The following is a 17916-nucleotide window of genomic DNA, read 5'->3' as shown; positions in this document are numbered from 1 at the left end:
GACCCGCCAGGCCGGAGATTAGCATCTCCGATCTGGCGGTCCAATGAAGACCGCCGACAGTATTAGGAGTCTGCTTTCCACCATGTACTGCCACAAAAACCCTGGCGGGAAATGTCTTTCCTGTCATGGCAGACGACTCCCACACCCCCGCAAGCTAAATGCCCCCCCAACCCCCTCCATACCAGAACCCCCCCACGCCCCTTAGTACAGCACCCCCACCCCCCTCCTAGTACAGCACCCCTTCCCAGAACAGCACCCCCACCCCCTTCTAGTTCAGCGCCCCACTCACATGCATCGATACACACATTCACTTCAACATTCATACACGCATTCACTTCAACATTCATACATGCATTCACTTCAATATTCAACAACGTATACACACACGTATACACACACGCATACACACATGCATACACACACATACACACATGCATACACACACGCACATATTCGCATACACACACCCATACACACATGCATACACACACTCATACTCACACCCATACACACACGCATACACACACACATACACACATGCATACACACATGCATACATACACGCATACACACATGCAAACACACTTACATTCACACATACAGACAACACCGACTCACTCACGCACACACAACATCCCCCTCCCCTGTTGGACATGCGACTTACCTTGTATGACGAGGAGGTTGTACGACAGGCAACGGGTGCTTCCACCGCCTGCAGCGCCCCGCCATCAAGACACTGCCTGACCATATAACAGTTTGTAATACGGTTGGTGGAGTCTTTTTAGCAGGGCGGGGCCTGTGGTAGAACCGTCCATGCGCCTCTGACCGCCAGCACGACTACTGTAGGATTTCCGCCCAAAATGTGGCAGAAATCCTGCAGTACTCGCTATATGGTGGTTGGAAGACCACCAGCTCTGACGGTCTCCTGGTGCCCGTGGCTTTGGCGGTCAAAGTCGTAATGAGGGCCTTAATGTCCTTGGGACCAGATATTCAGGCAAATGCTTCACTAATAACCACACCTCACAGCAATGTGTTCCAGAGCAGCTACACAGTCAGACTATGGGCATTCCCAAAGCTATCAGCTCATGCGGTTGGAGCCAAGTGAGAAGAGGTAGTAAACGAAGCTGGTAGGTAGATGGCCTCATAAAAGTACATACTGATCAGGTCCTTACATCATCAGCTCACTTAACCCATGCCAGGACACCATGTCATCATACTCGCAAAGCAAAAACTTAGAGGGAAATTTGAACAAGGTCAATATTTAAGGCAAAGGGCAAAATGCACTCCTTGCTTTTCTCAGCCCATTCAAAACTACAAACCCTTTAGAAAGAAGGGTTCTCAGACCATGGCTCCTATGGGGACATGAGGAGAAACAGGCACGAAGAGATTTGACAACAGGATTCCAAATATAAACAGACCACTCCTGCTAGTTGACAAGAAGAAATGTACATATAGATCCCTTATCTCTTCTCTAGGTAGGAAGGGGAAATAGGGTGATGGGTAGTATGGTTGAGGATAGAGGACCAGGGAGAAGCTTCTCGGCGAAGCAGATGTCTTTTCTCCAGGGAGGTCAGACCCTTCACCTGAACAAATGTAGAACATTGTTGTGAGATGAAAGGTAAAGCAGCCCACTTCCCAAGAGATATTATAGAAACATCGAGCAGCCATAACATGTGACTGTGATGAAAGGCTGATAAACCCATAAAGAAATATGCTGTAACAGGAGACCTCTTCAGTGGAAAAAGTGTGCTCTATAAATATGTCTGTTATGTTATACTATACATTAGGACATAAACAATATTATTATAATTTCTATGACACATGGAAATCCTTCTAAGCAACTTAACCCTAACATCTTATCATTTCTCTTATCTAATTAACACATTTTCTGTTAACTTATGGAGTCAAGAACAACTTCTCAATCTTCCTGGCAGGGAATTTCCAACAGTGATATTCCTCTAAACGTTTCTCTGTTTCTCTGTTTCTCTACCTTTACCCTGTAATATTGGTTCAATATTTTTATTGATTTAAGTGACACAATCACCATGTATACATGGTTTTGTTTTAGAATCTATTAACTTTCAGTCATCAAAGAGTGTTTATTTTACTTATTTAATTTTTTAGCAAAAGAATGATTCACAATCCTCCAACATATAAACATTCATTTTCATCAGAGTTACCTGCAATAACTTACATCCCCCTCTACGCCAACTTGCCTGAGATATTACTATTAATTTTTCTTTTACCTTTCCTGCTCCTTCTTATTTGTTTTAGGAACACTAGTATGTTGCCTGCATTTTAACTTTTCAACTTATAAGGTCCTCTGACTCCACTTAATGTTCTTTTCCTTTAAGTATTGCTTTGTCTTCAAATAAGGACTGACTTCTTCTTACCCACTCTTAGAGGTTTGAGTAGTTGCCTTGCATCATAGACTGATTGTGAATATGTTATGATTAAAAATGATTAGTTAGCTATTTTCCCAAGATGTTTTAAATATCAATGCTCATTCTCCTTGTTTCTGCTAATGTAACATTAAAAAATATAGAAGTCTGAAACTGCACTTGTTTCTTTTGTGCAATATTAATTCAATATTCTTATGCGTATATCATTCTCAGATCCCACTACTGCTTCAACATCGTTGATTAAAGAAAATTTAAAGGGAACAACAGTTTTGATTCCAAATCATTCCAAAACAAAGGTGTCTTTCAACATTAAAACTTGGACCACAAACTTAAGAATTCTCAAAATATGTTCCTATTGCTGCCACAGTAATGTAAATACACCCCAAACTTCTCACCGCACAGAATGGCGTGAATCTTGGTAGTGAGTGTACATTGTGCATTTTCAGACATGATACCACATACCCCCTAGGACTTCCATACCCTCACTTTAACATGTAGCATACATAAAAATAACTTTTGTACCAATTATTTAGCCTTATTAATCTCAATCTTTCTTCAATACATTAAAATATGTTGATGCCTACATAAAAATATATGTTAAAGGGCCATAATCATAACATTATAGAAGATACACATCCTCCATGGTTGTGACATAGTAGTAAAGAAAGGGAAACAGAGACATGTGTCACAGTAAGCACAGTCATCTGTTACTATGCTCTTATCTTTGTATCTCTCCCCTTTGCACAATATCATTGTCATAACATTTAGCACAATGCCATCATGACTCTCATAAACTTGATTGCATCCTAACACAATAAATGATAATGGCCTCCTGTGATGTTGTGGTTGACTGTAGCACTCCAGGGTGGTATTTAGAATATTCCAACTCCAATGCACAGCTTTGGGTGCATGGCAGGTCCCTAGAATACATCAGAGATCTTACACTGCCCTATTGTTTGTTGATAATCCTCCTCCTTAGTGTAGGGGATAATTGCTGTACAGTTAAAAAGATATGCACACCTTTTCCTACAATTATAGGAGCTCAGTGTAGCTAACCTCTCCAAGTGGGAGGAAACGTATGGTTCTCAGTGTGCTTACTAACCAAAAGAAAAACTGAAGAAACTGATGTGTAAAGCACAATGTTTTGAATATGCATTGACATTGTTTCATCAATGTCCCAAAACACTAAGGAAATAAAGGCAAAGGTGCTGAACAGAATGTCTTACCTGAGTCCCTTCTGGCCCAATTTTTGGGAAGTATGAGACAATTCGGTAGAGGAAATCTTTTATTTTGTTGAAGTTTCCCTGCCCAATACTGGAGGACTCATCCACGAGAAACACAATGTCAGATTTTACCTTCCCGCAAACTAGAAAGAAAGATATATTAGAAGCCAAGAAGAAATACAATAGGTATAGTTATAAGAATGTGTTTTATGTCTTCTGCAATTCAACTCACTTGGCCCTAAAATTGTTGTGGATGGCACAGTTGGACCAGTAGTCGAAAGGGTGGTGGTACGGCTTGCAGTAGTTGGAGCTACCCTGGTGGATTGAGGCACCTGGCGTGGAGTGATCCTTGCAGGAGAGTTTGTTTTCACTGGTCGCGTAGTTTGTTTGTGAGCTGTGACCGGGGATGCTGGGGTGCTCAGCTTCCCACTTGACCCTACTGCATTATTTACAATACAACAACATGCAGAAAATGTTAAATGACTTTAAAAGAAAATAAAAAACAAATGTTTGTACCCTAGTCCTGCATATGCAGAAAATGGGTTACATTTACTAATCAGTTCACGCAAGTTAAATTGTAACAGAAAAATAAAAATAAAACCTTTATACCTCAGTGAAAACAAAGAGAAAGCAATTATTCAGAAGAAACTTTAGGTCATCAAAAAGCTACATAAATAATAATATTAAATTTTTCTTCCTCATTCAAACCTGAGTAGCACCAATGTACATCAGCTCTATGTAAGAGAGAATCTCCTCCGATTGAGGAAACTATAGGATACATTTTGCTTGCAGAATTTGATAGATTAATGAAAAATGATCAAATGGTGACTAAATGATCAACAAATTATGTCACAGCAAGTCACAATTATTAATTTGTCTGGGACTTGCCAAGTAAAGTCTGAAGTGACTGAAACAGGTGGTAAACGTTTTGGCTGGGAAAACTGTAGAGGGCATAGAAAGGAAGATGTGATTACCTGCCTACATTTTCCTTACATGTACATGATGACAGAGAGAAAAGAATGGATTGCTTAATGTATTTTTATTGAGTTGAAAAGTATTGGTAAGAAATTGAACAGTTTTTACTGAAGGAGTGGAGCAGCTATCACCAATACTTTCTGAGTTGCTCTGAAGATTAAAATGTACCACCTCATATCAGAGGAGGAAATTTGCACATTTGAAGAGCGCTGTTTTATGTAAAGCCTGTTATGTTTTTTTCAGGCAGGTTGACTTCATACAGCACCTTTACAAAAGTAAGAATTGAAAATCCATACATGAGTAAAGAGGCTAAGGGCCTTATTTAGATATTGGCGGATAGGTTACTCTGCCACATCGGTGATGGATGTCCCATCTGCTGAAATCTAAATCCCATAGGAAATAATGTGATTTAGATTTCTGTAGATGAGATATCTGTCACTGTCTGCCAATATTTAAATCAGGCCCTAAATCCTAACAATTTAACATACCTACATTTTCACCCACCAGCAAAAAACACATTTTCCGTTTTAGTAACATTGTTGCAATTTAGCTCCTGCTACTCCACCAACTGGCTTTGCAATAAAAAGCTGTTGGAATATGGGATGTCGGAAGGAGAAGGGTGTTAGGAATGCTTGACTAATATCCTCACATTTGTGAGCATGGCCATTAGTTTAGAAGTGCAATTATAATACTTTAAAGACACAGTTAAATGAATAGGGCCTACTGTAGGATTTAGTGGACAGGGTAAAGGTCGACAGGGTGGCGAAGGACTTTATGGCCACCACCATGCCTTTACTCTTTCTGCCAAATTTAGAGATGTCTGCCAGCCCTGTAGCCATCTCTATACTTTGGCAGGATCTACCGTCATGACTCCATTTACTGAGTCAAACATGATGGCTGGCAGCCAAACGTTTCCAAGTTTTGAATTTTTTCAAAACAAATTGCTAAAGCAGAGGATTGTTTTTGAAAAATAAAAAAACTGATGACCCTCACATGATGGAAGTTTCCCTCCTATGGTGTGGAGGAAATGTCTTTCTATTCTCATGGTCCACCATCGCCAGGATATACTTGGTGATGATGACAATGAAAAAAGCCTTCCGACTGCCCACTCTGAAGAGGGCAGAGGGTCAGATGGTTTACCTCTGCAGGCCCCTACTCCCTCATGCAGTCATCAGCATAAACATGGTTTTCTGCCCACCTCTAAATCAGGTGGACAAAACGAGTTTAGCGGAGAGGGTTCTCTAGCCAAGCAACAGAGTACCCTCCTTGTCAAACTCTAAATCTGCCCCATGGTGTCTAGTGATCCAGGAGTAATCGAAATCATTAAGAACAGTTCAAAGTTGCTTTGGCTAGTGATTGAAAGAGCCAAGCATTGTTTAAACAGAACATACTGCAAGTGGTATATGTGATACCCACAACAGTGGCTCCATTAGAACTTGATGTGGTCAGTTTGAAACACAATAAAATTGTAATGGTTAAGGCATTGAGAGCGATGGTTAATAACATTGGATATATGACATATTTAATGAGAATGATTGAACATACATGGCAAAATTATTATTTAAGAATATTTATGTTTGCTAATTTAAAGCAAAAGATAAACAATTAAGAAATAAATTATACTCTGCTTAACCACATTCTTTCAATTGTTATATACATAGCTGGTACCACTGGTTGGAAATATAGAGTTGGCTTTTACTTGTCAATGGGGATGCTTAATAAATTCAGAAGAAAAATGTGTTTGAGATTCACACTGTCTACTATTTAGGAGTTTATGGCAGTCTGAAAATAGACTTTTAGAAGAGAAAGCAATGTGGAACCATGGTCTCAAGTTTAGCTCAGGAAGAACACAAAAATCTAAGACGTCATCACATGTAACTGCTGATTCATTGGAGCAGGATTCATATCACACCAGTCACATTCCTATGTGCCAACAACAAAAGGGATGGAAGACACCTAGGTGGTGGGGTTCATGAACATGAGAATGACAGGGATGATAAATTATACAAAATTTAAATTGCATTCTCGGGAGACATACTTATTCGCAGGCGAACAGGTGGGATACAAGTAGAGCAATGGCAAGGGAAACTTTTGTTTGAGTCACTCTCGGTTATATTATGGAATAAGCTCCCTGGAGATGAGACTGATAATTCAACTAACATTTTGAGAAACCAAGTATGATGAAGTGTACTATTCAATAAGCTTTATGTTGGTTGTTAAAGGAGCTCTACTAAAAAAATGCTATAATAGCAAGTCCACCAATTGCTTTGAACTGAATATTTGACACTGGGAAATAAGGGCCACATGTACGAATTTCAGGTTTTGCGACTCGCAATTTGCGAGTCGCAAAACCTGATGTACAACTGTGTCAATTACACTGTTTGCAATTCCCAATGGGGTCTCAAATGACCTACCTCATGAATTTTCATGAGGTACGTCACAATTTGCGACCCCATTGGGAATAGCCGCCCTCACAGGGATAGTGGCCTGCTGGAGACAGCAGACCACAATGTCTGTGACTGCTTTTAAATAAAGCCTTATTTTTTTAATGCAGCCCGTTTTCCTTAAAGGAAAACGAGATGCACTTCAAAAACAAAAATTTAAAAGTTTTCTTTTAATTTTTCCAGAACATGCAGTGGTGCTCTGAAAAAATATTTTCACTGCCATTCACAAAGGGGAAGGGGTCCCATGAGGACCCTTTCACGTTTGCGAATGGGTTAGCACCAGTTTGAAACTGGTGCTACCTGCGATTGTTTTGCGACTGCATTCACGGTCACAAAACAATCATACACGGGACTCCGACTCGCAATTAGGAAGGGAACACCCCTTCCTAATTGCGAATCGCAAACCCTTTTTGCGATTCGGTAAATAGATTACCGAATCGCAAAAATGGGTCTGTACATCCCAAATTGCATTTTCCACGTTGCAAACGGCCTGATTCGCTGTTTGTGACGTGGAAAATGCTTCATACATCTGGCCCTATGTTTATTTCTTTGGAACAAAGTCTCCATAAAAGCCATTAATTTTGTTTTGCTTTAGTGGACGTCAACACATAAAGTTAGAAGGAACACTAATATCTAAAGAATGCTAAAGTCAATAGTGTAGGAGGCTGGCTCAGTGAGTGGTGGACACTCGCTAGTGGTAGCTGTGGTGAGCAGCCAAGACTTATCAAGGAGGAGTGTGAAGCTCTTGCAATACCACAGCAGTCACACAGTAACTTATCACACATGAAAGGAACCACACAGTGTTGCAAAAAATTAAGGTACTTTATTACAGGAACACCAAACTAGATCACTATAGTTAAACCTCTCCTGGAGGTAAGTACACACACCAATATATACAGGTAAGTATTTGGAAAAGGCATAAAATAGCAAGGGCTCTATGGGGGCAAACCATATACTTAAAAAGTAGAATGCGAAAATAGGTCCTCCCACCAGAGGATGTGGAGTAATTAGCCAAGGGCTGGGAGAGAGTGGAACCCCAAGAGGTAAGTATCTAGGAGACCCCCTGCGACCAGGAGAGGAGAGGTAAGTTACCTGGTCGACCCACAAGCTAACATGAGGACTTGTAAATGGAATATTGCAAAAGCAGGACCAGGCCAGTGGAACCCAATGGTGGATTTGGGATTAAGAAGACCTGCAAAAGAAGGGACAGAGTCCAGTCCATGCAGTGTCCAAGTGGGGCAGGAGGCAATGCCCACTCTTCTGTGGGTGAAGATCCACGTCGACGGTGATGAATGAAGTCCAGCTGCAGGGCCCAGGAGCTGCAGAGGAGTCCCTGAAGTCACCTAGGAGCTGTCCCTCGTTGGTCGCCAGATTGCAGATGAGTCAGTGGTCAGAAATACTACCAACAAGCACAAGCCGATGCAACTGGAACTGTTGGAGATTTGCAGAGCTGAAGAGAACCAGCAAGGTCCTGGGGAGTCGACCCTTGAAGAGGAGTCCAGGCTGACCCTGAGAAGACAGGAGAGCCAGCAGAAGCAGTCAGAGCCCCCACGAGGAACCCACTAGCAGCAGGCACAGTAAGTTGCAGTGAGGCCCAGTCAGCACACCTGTGCCCCACGTCGCTGGAGCAGTGGCAAGGAGATTGTCTTTGCGGAGGTAGAGTGCTGGGGGCTGGGGCTACTTGGAGCCTGAAGATCCCTTGGAGCAGGAGTCAACAAGCCTTGGTTGCTGCAACAGTCGCAGTTCACTGGGGTTCTGCCTTAGAGGAAAAGGCAAGTGCTCACGGTCTCCCAAGTTGGACAGAAGGCAGAGAGGACCCAGAGGACCCCTCAGAACTACCTCCTGTGTTGGAGAATCTTTGCAACTCCAGAGGACAGCAGATCCCAGCAGTCAGACGTTGTTGCTTTAGGTGCCTGTGGATGCAGGGGAGTAACTCCTTCAATTCCAAGGGAGATTACTTCTTGCTTCTTTGGTGCAGCTGAAGCCTGGCTGACTCACAGCAGTGGAAATGTTGCAGTTTGCTGACAGGAGCCGTGGGAACATTGTTACAAAGAGAGGTCATCTTGGTGTTGCAGTCTTGTTTGGTCCAGCAGCGGTTCCGGTGGCCAGGAGCAGAAGAGGTATTTGCAGAGGAGTCCTGATGGAATCTTGCACAACAAATATGGGGACCCACCCACAAAGGAGTCACTAAATGGCCCAAAAAGGGGCTTGGTCACCCTCTGAGGTGAACACCTATCAGAGGGGGTCACTGATGTCAGCTACCTAACCTGACCAGTCAGATGCTCACAGGAGCCTCTGCACATCTTGTTTCCAAGACAGCAGAATTAATTGGCCACCTGGAGGAGCTCTGGGCACCACCCCTTGGAGGGTGGTGGAGAGGGAAGTGATCATTCCCCTTTTCTTTGTGCAGTTCCCCCCAAGCGGGGGAGCGAGGGTCCCTGGACTGGTGCAAACTGGATTATGCAAGGAGGGCACCAAATGTGCACTTCAAAGCAGTCAAGTGGTGTGGGGAGGCTACCCTTCCCCAGCCCAGTAACACCTATTTCCAAGGGAGAGAAGGTTGCACCCCCTCTCCCACAGGACATCCTTTGTTCTGGCTTCCCCTGCATGAGCTGGTCAAGCAGCAGGAGGGCACAATCCTGTCTGGGGGCTGCAGGAGCGTGGGGTGCCCGCAGACCCTGAAAAAATGGTAGGAGCAGTACTGGGGGTGTGCATGGAATCATCCCACCAATACTGGTATCAGTATTGGGGTATGTAGGAATCTGACCCTATATATACTATATCAAAATGAGATATAATGTGCACAGAGTCCAGGGGTTCCCCAGAGGTTTAACGGAGGCTAAAGTAGATAATACTAATGCTGTCTTTTGTGGTAGTGTGATGTAGCAGTTAGGCTTATCAGAAGGTAGTGCAAAGCATTTGTTGTACACACACAGACAATAAATAAAGCACACACTCAATGACTAACTCCAGGCCAATTGCTTTTATATAACAAAAATATACTTTGTTACTTTATTTCTAGAACCACAAGATTTAAATTGCAGGTAAGTACATTTGCAAGTAAGTACAATTTGGCAAGTTAAACGTTTTTCAAATAAATAGCAATAATCTGTTTTAAATTGTTGACTGTGCAATTTTCAGAGACAGATCTAGGGGGAAAGAAACATTAGCACAGTTTCAAGGTAAGTACAAGACTTACAATTCCAGTCTCTGGGAGATAGGATGTCCACAGGTTGGAGTTCAAGTTACCCCCCAAAATCCACCACCAGCAACATGGGGATGGCAGGGTAAAAGGTCAAAGTTGAGGTTAATTTAACATGGTCTCCTATGGAGAATGGGGGCACTCGGAATCAGGCCTGCCTGCATGAAAGTACCCGCATCTTCGGAGGGCAGACCTGGGGGTTTACAGGAGTACAGGAGGGCCACAGATCAGCACCAAACACACACCCTCAGTGGCACAGGGACGGCCAGGTGCAGTGTGCAAACACAAGTCGGGCTTACCCCAGGGGTTACAAAGATGCTGCAGGTGAAGCTCAGGGTGTCGGTTACGGGAATGCAAAGGCTGAAGGAGGAGGGCTGCCTGATGGATGTTGCTGCACCGAAGATCGGGTTCTCCAAGGCCAGGGGGTTGCAGGGGTACTTCTTGGCGTTGGGAATCTTCATCCGGTTCTGTCGCGGTCAAGGGGAGTCCTCTGAATTTAGGCTGCAGCGTTGTTGTGTTGGACAGGAGGGGTCAACCCAGGGGATATACTTGCCCAGAATTGCCTGGGGACCAGCTTTAGTCAGTTGGGCCACCTGGACACGAGCCATGGGTGTCAGGTGCAGAGTAGGCAGGACTTGCAGATTTGGGGTGGTTCTGGAGTCCTTGGCTGGTGTTTCCTTCTGGACAGGGCCGCTGTCCACAGGAAATCTTGGTCCTCTGGGGTGCAGACTATCCTCTTGAGGCTTTTAAGAGGTCTCTGGTCCTGTAGGATGTGTTGCCTTTTGTAGCAGGGCTTCAGAAGTTGGAGACAGGCCTGTAGGGCTGGGGCCAAGTCAATTTGTGTATTCAGCCTTCTTTGCTTGGGGAGAGCTTAGCAGTCCTTCTTCTTTCTTTTTCTTGAGGTCACCAGGAATCTGATGAGCTAGGTTCAGGGGAGCCCTTAAGTCCTGGATTGGGGGGCCTTACAGTGGTCAGAGGGCAGTAGCCCATGGCTACAGTCCCTGAGAGTGACTACACCCTTCCGGTGTCCACTCCCTTTCGGGCGTGGGACCCAGACCTAACCCTATTGGTCTCTGTCCTCCAAACCACGATGGAAGATTTTGCAAGGAGTGGGTCACGCCCACTCTGGACACCTTAGGGGTGGTCCCAGCTGAAGGGGTCACTCCTCCTTGTTTTCCTAATTTTTCCCCTGGACTTGCCGCCAAAAGTGGGGCTTTGCCCAGAGGGTGGGCATCTTCCCTAGCTGGAGTGCCCTGGGCCACTGTAACAAGAGGCCTGAGACTTTGGGGCTCACTGCCAGGTGTTACAGTTCCTGTAGGGGGAGGTGTGAAGCACCTCCACCCACTGTAGGTTTTGTTTCTGGCCACAGAGAACACAAAGGCTCTCACCCCATGTGTCAGAAGCTCGTCTGGGAAGTGGCAGGCTGGCACAGACTGGTCAGTCCTGCCCTTGAAGTTTGGCTAAAGTACAGGGGGCATTTCTAGGATGCCCTTTGAGAGCATCTTTCAACAAATCCAACACTGGCATCAGTGTGGGTTTATTGTGCTGATACCAAACTTCCCAGACTTCAGTGAAGCCATTATGGAGCTGTGGAGTTTGTAATGACAAACTCTCAGCCCATATACTTTATATGGCAACACTGCACTTACAATGTCTATGAATGGACTTAGACACTGTAGGGGCATATTGCTCATGCAGCTATGCCCTCACCTGTGCTATAGTGCACCCTGCCTTAGGGCTGTAAGGCCTGCTAGAGGGGTGACTTACCTATGCCATAGGCAGTGGTTGTGGGCAAGCTACCCTAAGACGGATGCCATGTCGACTTTTGTCTTTTTCTTCGTACCAGCACACACAAGCTGCAAAGGCTTGGTGAGGTGTCCCCTAGGGTAGCATAATACATGCTGCAGCCCTTGGAGACCTTCCCTGGCCACAGGGCCCTTGGTACCATGGGACGTTTTATAAGGGATTTAACGGTGTGCCAGGGGTTTGCCAATTGTGGGAGCAATGATACAGTTTTAGGAAAGAACACTGCTTCTGTGGACTGGTTAGCAAGATCCCAGGACACTCTCTGTCAAGTCAGCATCAATATCGGGCAAAGAGTGTGGGGTAACCAATCCAAAAGGGTCACTTTCCTACAGGGTATGATTCTGATATGTTTGATACCAAACATGCCTAGGTTCGGAGTTACCATTATGTAGCTGGGCCACTGGTAGTGAGTGACCTGTGGCCAGTACACAGCTAAAATGGCAGCTGGAAATTGAAAATTGAGTTCATAAGGGGGCACCTCTGCTCATGCTGGGGTGCCCAGACACACAGGGACCTGCACCCTCTACTTTGGGCTGGAAGGGCCTACCATAGGGGTGAATTACAGTGACCTGGTGTAGTGACCAGCATTTTCATGCAGGCTGCAAATGGCAGGCCTGCAGACACAGTTTGCATGGGCTCCCATGGGTAGCATGATACATGCTGCAGCCCATGGGGGACCCTGGATGTACCAATGCCCTAGGTACCTAGGTACCATATACCAGGGAATTTACAGTGGTACACCAGCATGCCAATTGTGGGGTGTAAGAAATACCAAAGAAACAAAATATGGAGGAGAGAGCCCAGTCACTAGGGTCCTAGTAAGCAGGATCCCAGTGAAAAGTACGGTGTAAGCACAGTGACATCAAGCAAAAAGTGGGGGTAACCATGCCAGAAAGAGGGGAGTTTCCTACAAATAGCCTTTTATTTTCTTGAACCTATGTAACTAGATGGAGTCATGAACATGCACTCCACAGTCAGCAGTGGATGGTGGCAGCTGCTAAGAGTCTGGTGCACCTTATGGGTCAATTTAGCTTAAGGCAGGGGCGGCTCCTCCATATGGGCGGAGGAGCGTCGCGCTCCCCCCTCGCCAGCAGCAGAAGCTGCAAACCTTTCACCACGAAGGGATAATAAACTATGTTTATTATCCCTTCGTGGTGGAAGGGGCAGGGCCACGGGGTGACGAGCACTTGTGGGGAGTGCACTGTGCACTCCCCACAGAGCGCACGTGTGTTTGGCCGGCCATCTTGGGCCGACCAAACACACATGCGCTGTGGGCTCTCTGTTGCTGGGCGAGCCTGCACAGGCTCCCAGTCTGACTGGGAGTGCCCAGACAGGGCGCTCCCAGCCAAGCCTGACGCTGCTCTGAGCAGCGTCAGGATTGGCCGCAAGGCAGGCTGGGAGCCTGTGCCTGAGGGAGGAGACGGAGGAGAGGAGCGGCGCATGAGGAGCAGGTAAGTTTTTTTATTTTATTTATTTTTTAATTAATTTTAAGACCCACTCCAGCGTGCCACCTCCCCCCTGCCCCTGCGCGCTGCCCCCGCTCACCTCCCCAGTGAGCCGGGACTGGCTTAAGGATCCCTCATTACTCTCATCCTCCCTTTAATGAATGGATCTACAAGATGAGGTGATGAACGTGAGTCTGAACTCGGATCCCTGAAAGGCATGTGAGATATGTGAGTAGGAGGTTCTGGTACAGTTGCTTTCTCGCTCAGGTATTTAGGAAGTGTTGATCCACCTGACCGTTCCAACAATAAAAATCCAACCACCTGGCCATGCTCTAGGTCAGATGCTCAAAAGCAACGTTAGTTGCAATATTAATTAAGCAACTAGAACAACTGTAATAGACATTTAACTACTCATGGTACCAAATACATATCAGTTACCCTTGGGACTACACTAACTAGGCAGTTAAACACAATACACTATGTTCATATGCAGAGCATACTTTTTAACCATGCTAATTGTGCATTCTTGTAATATCAAATCGACAACTTTACCAGAATACGAACTACATTATTTATGTAATAAAAATAATCACATACTATATAGTATAACAATACAATTTAAACCATGCACCAATATATACCAAATTTGGGCATTGTGTATCTTTTGTATTTGATCATAAAATGACACTAATTATGCAACTATAATGTACGCAACATTTTAAACCACACAACAATCGGATTACTAAACATATAAAACCATGTAACTTTACTAGCGATGTAACTAGCTATATAACCATAAAAGCTATGCAAATGTCTCATTATGCTAAGTGTAACTATGTAACTGTTAAAGTTAAGCAAAAGGATCCAGTCACTTAATGTTAGCGTCCCACAAACCATGGATGCTGGTGAGACCATTGCTCTCACTTGATGGATGCTAGACTTCTGCAGAGAGCGGACAGCACTCATAAAATGTGAGCTGATAATGCAAATAGTCTCCAAAAAAAATAGTTCAGATAGATTAAATAGGTTCAAAACATAGTTTGGTAGTTTATGACGCACCTATTTGTACTGTGAGTGATGTAGCTGACCCTTCCATCTCCCCGAAGAGAGGCCTGATCGAGAACGCGTAGGTCCTTCCAAACTCCAGGTTGCTGACCCGGTATGACTTATAGGTGTCCACCAACTGCTCCGTCAGAAAGTCTGAAGCTGCAGAATGAAGCAAAATAGTGTGAAACACTGAGGTTTTGGACACTTTCCATCTCTGCTTCATCGATAAATTTGATATTTATTATCATTTTTCATTTGACATTTTGACAGTTTGACATTTATTATTTCTTTATCAGCACTTTTTCTTCAAATTGAAATGACAAGTTTATAATTTAAGATTTCTGTGACTCCTCATTAAGTCTCCACACTTCTGTGGCACAGCAGTTTGATTTGAGAGCATTAAAGCTATACACTGGCTTCGACTGTTGCCAGTAATATGAATCTAATCTTTTGAAACCTCTCAACAATTTCAGAAAGTTTTTTTTTTAATTATTTCATTGACTAAGCACAGTGCCAGGCACCAGAAGGTGACACCCTTAAGGCCTTGCCATAGCACCCGCAGGAATACTGCAGTTTTAGCAATATGTCTGTCTAGGATAAATAAGTTTGGCTACTGTCCACTAAATGTTGCTCAATCTGCTCTCATCTTCATTTTAGGAAGAAAATACATAAAGTGTCTGGTAATCCACTCATTAACTCTGCTACCTAGAGTTAATGATACCCGGTCACTGGTAACTATGAAGGGCAAAATTACAACATGAGGGTATCATTAGAAATGTCAAATTACAAGGATAATTTGTGATTTATTGCCCGATTCCTGCATGTATTGACCCATTTTCCCCTGGGGTTCCCCCAGGATATTTCACCTGCTTGATGCAGGTGAAATGTCTAGAAAGGAAACACACTAATCGCAGCTAAACCAAAAACCTTGTAATTCTGATGGGGATGGTGATGAAAGTTGCCTTGCAATGTCCTTACCTATCGATTGCCTTCCTGGTTCAAAACAATTCACAAAATGAACACAAAATGCACTAAACCTGAGACACCGTGTTCATTCTACATAGGAGCATTTACACACAATTAATTTTAGTTGTCTAAAGGTCTCCCTGAAGAGTGTTTCAGGAAAGATGAATGGAATATCTGAGCAATTTCCTGAAAACATAGCGCTTCACTGCAAAAAGATCTTAATGAAGGCCAGGATGAAAACCTTTGTCACAGAGAAAATAAGTTCTGCTTCCCACTACCACACACTTCCTCACATATTGAATCACCTCTAAAGCAATGGACTAGAAGAAGAACATAGAAAATTGTTACTCAGTTTATCGGGTAGGTATGTTGGCTTTAGAACCCTGAGAACATGTTCGAGGCTTTCAAGGTCGTTTTGCACTCACTGAAAGATGGCGCAGTTTTACCAGGTGTCTCTATGCTATCAGTTGCTCTATGATTTCAGACATGGGCGCTCCTCCTAAAAAGCAATGTAATTTAGTACTGCAGTCTAATTAGAGCAAGCAACGTGCACCAATACTACAACTCCTAGAAAGCATTAGGTCTAGGGCTGCAATTTGCTCTCACCTGTGATGCAAGGTCATCTGCTGACCTCATGCATGACTGATGGATTCTCCTATCTGTGATCCTAATATCTGATAACAGGCTTTCAATGTAGCGTGATATAAATGTATATAACACTTCCTACTCCCGACGAGGCAGACAAGTGCTTTGGGGATTGGTAACAACCTACTCTGTGGAGTCCAGAGTTAGTTTGTAATGCTAGTTGTAAGTGGTTTATGCTGTGTTGTGTTATGTTTAAGTTAACGTAATGTCATTTTTCATTTGTATACAACTAACCACCATTGATATCACATCATACGGTATTTCTACCTGGGCCAATTTTGTGCCGCTTTGTACTGGGCATCAGTCAAGCTGAAGGAGTCATCATTTGACATTGCCTGTTGTTTTGTTGGTGTTTAGTTGTGTGTGGTTAGTTGAGAGTTTGTTCAGGTGTGCATTTACGTAGCAAAGAGAAGACACAACTCCTTTAGGTGCAAAGGATAGGGCAATTTGCACCACTTTAGAAAATGCATTAGAAATGTGCAACTATTGGATTTACTACTGAAAAAAGCACATCTTGCAGAAGACAGAACAACACTGATGCTCCCTGGCCATCACCCTATACACAAAACATGTAGCCATACAACCTATGTACATGCAAGCAGATCACTTCTAGTCACTTTTAGGGAGAAGGAAAATGTTACTTACCCATTAGACATCTGTTTGTGGCATGTAGTGCTGTAGATTCACATGCTCTGCATGCTCCTGCTATCTAGTGTTGGGTTCGGAGTGGTTCTACTTGTTTTTCTTTGAGGAGTATTTTCACAGGATTGTGTGGCTCCTCCTTCTCTGTGATACTGCACATGGGCATCAAGTCCTTTGTTAAGTTGTTTTCCCACAGGTGGGTGAGAGAGAGATAGTAATAGAAGTATAGATAGAAAAGATGTCCATGCAAGTGTATGGACATATATAAAATTATATAAAGTATAAGGTAACTGAAACAGCCACAGGCTTCTGGGGAGGAGGAAGCGCTCATGTGAATATACAGCACTACATGCCACAAACAGATGTCTACTGGGAAAGTAAAATTTTTTGTTTGAGGGTACGTGTGACTGTAGATACACATCTGCATAGACTGTAAAGCAGTCCCTCCATGAAGCGGTGGCTAGCTTGTAGGAGTTGCAGTTGTCTTATAAAGTGTTCTTAGGTCAGCCTGTTCTACATTAGCTTGCTGATGATCTGGTACGTCTATACAAAAATGCTTTGTGAATGTACGTGGTGTAGACCAAGTTGCTGCTTTACAAATGTCGGCTAATGGAATGTTTCCTAAAAACGCCATAGTGGAACCTTTTCTTCCCTAGTGGAATGTGCCCTTGACTTTAAAAGTAATTGTCTTTTTACTTTAGCATAACAGGTCTGTATGTATTTAACAATCCAGTTAGCTATGCTATTCTTTGAGATTGCATTGTGTGGTACCGAAAAAGTTACAAAAAGCTGTTTGGTTTTCCTAAATTGTTTAGTCCTGTCAACGTAATACATGAGTGCCCTTTTAACATCTAAAGTTTGGAGTGCTCTTTCTACCACTGAGTCAGGCTGCGGAAAGAAAACTGGCAACTCAATAGCTTGATTGATATGGAATTGAGAAACCACCTTTTGTAGGAACCTAGGATTTATCCGAAGGACTACCTTGTCTTTGTGTATTTTAAATAAAGGTTCTTCCAGAGTTAAAGCCTGAAGCTCACATACATGTCTGAGAGAAGTAATAGCAATTAAAAATGCCACTTTCCAAGTTAGGAACGGATTAGGACATGAATGATGTGGCTC

General features: G+C 43.6%; 1 protein-coding gene and 1 long non-coding RNA gene across 2 annotated transcripts in view; one reads left to right on the top strand and one right to left on the bottom strand.

Annotated features, from left to right (window-relative positions):
* Positions 1–17916, bottom strand: part of LOC138288093 (collagen alpha-1(VII) chain-like) — a 963348-nt gene that overhangs the window by 666416 nt on the left and 279016 nt on the right. Inside the window, exons 20-22 of the mRNA XM_069229319.1 lie at positions 14557–14703; positions 3858–4064; positions 3629–3768 (exon numbers count right to left, since the gene is read on the bottom strand). Coding sequence (XP_069085420.1) covers positions 3629–3768; positions 3858–4064; positions 14557–14703 — 494 coding nt within the window. The remainder of the gene's footprint in view (positions 1–3628; positions 3769–3857; positions 4065–14556; positions 14704–17916) is intronic.
* Positions 1–17916, top strand: part of LOC138288094 (uncharacterized) — a 155845-nt gene that overhangs the window by 12870 nt on the left and 125059 nt on the right. The gene's annotated exons all lie outside the window — the stretch shown is intronic.

The sequence above is a fragment of the Pleurodeles waltl genome, chromosome 4_1 (assembly GCF_031143425.1).
Source record: "Pleurodeles waltl isolate 20211129_DDA chromosome 4_1, aPleWal1.hap1.20221129, whole genome shotgun sequence".
Classification (NCBI taxonomy): Eukaryota; Metazoa; Chordata; class Amphibia; order Caudata; family Salamandridae; genus Pleurodeles; species Pleurodeles waltl.
The sequence above is the reverse complement of the archived record's forward strand: the minus strand, read 5'-3'. Positions and strand labels throughout refer to the sequence as shown.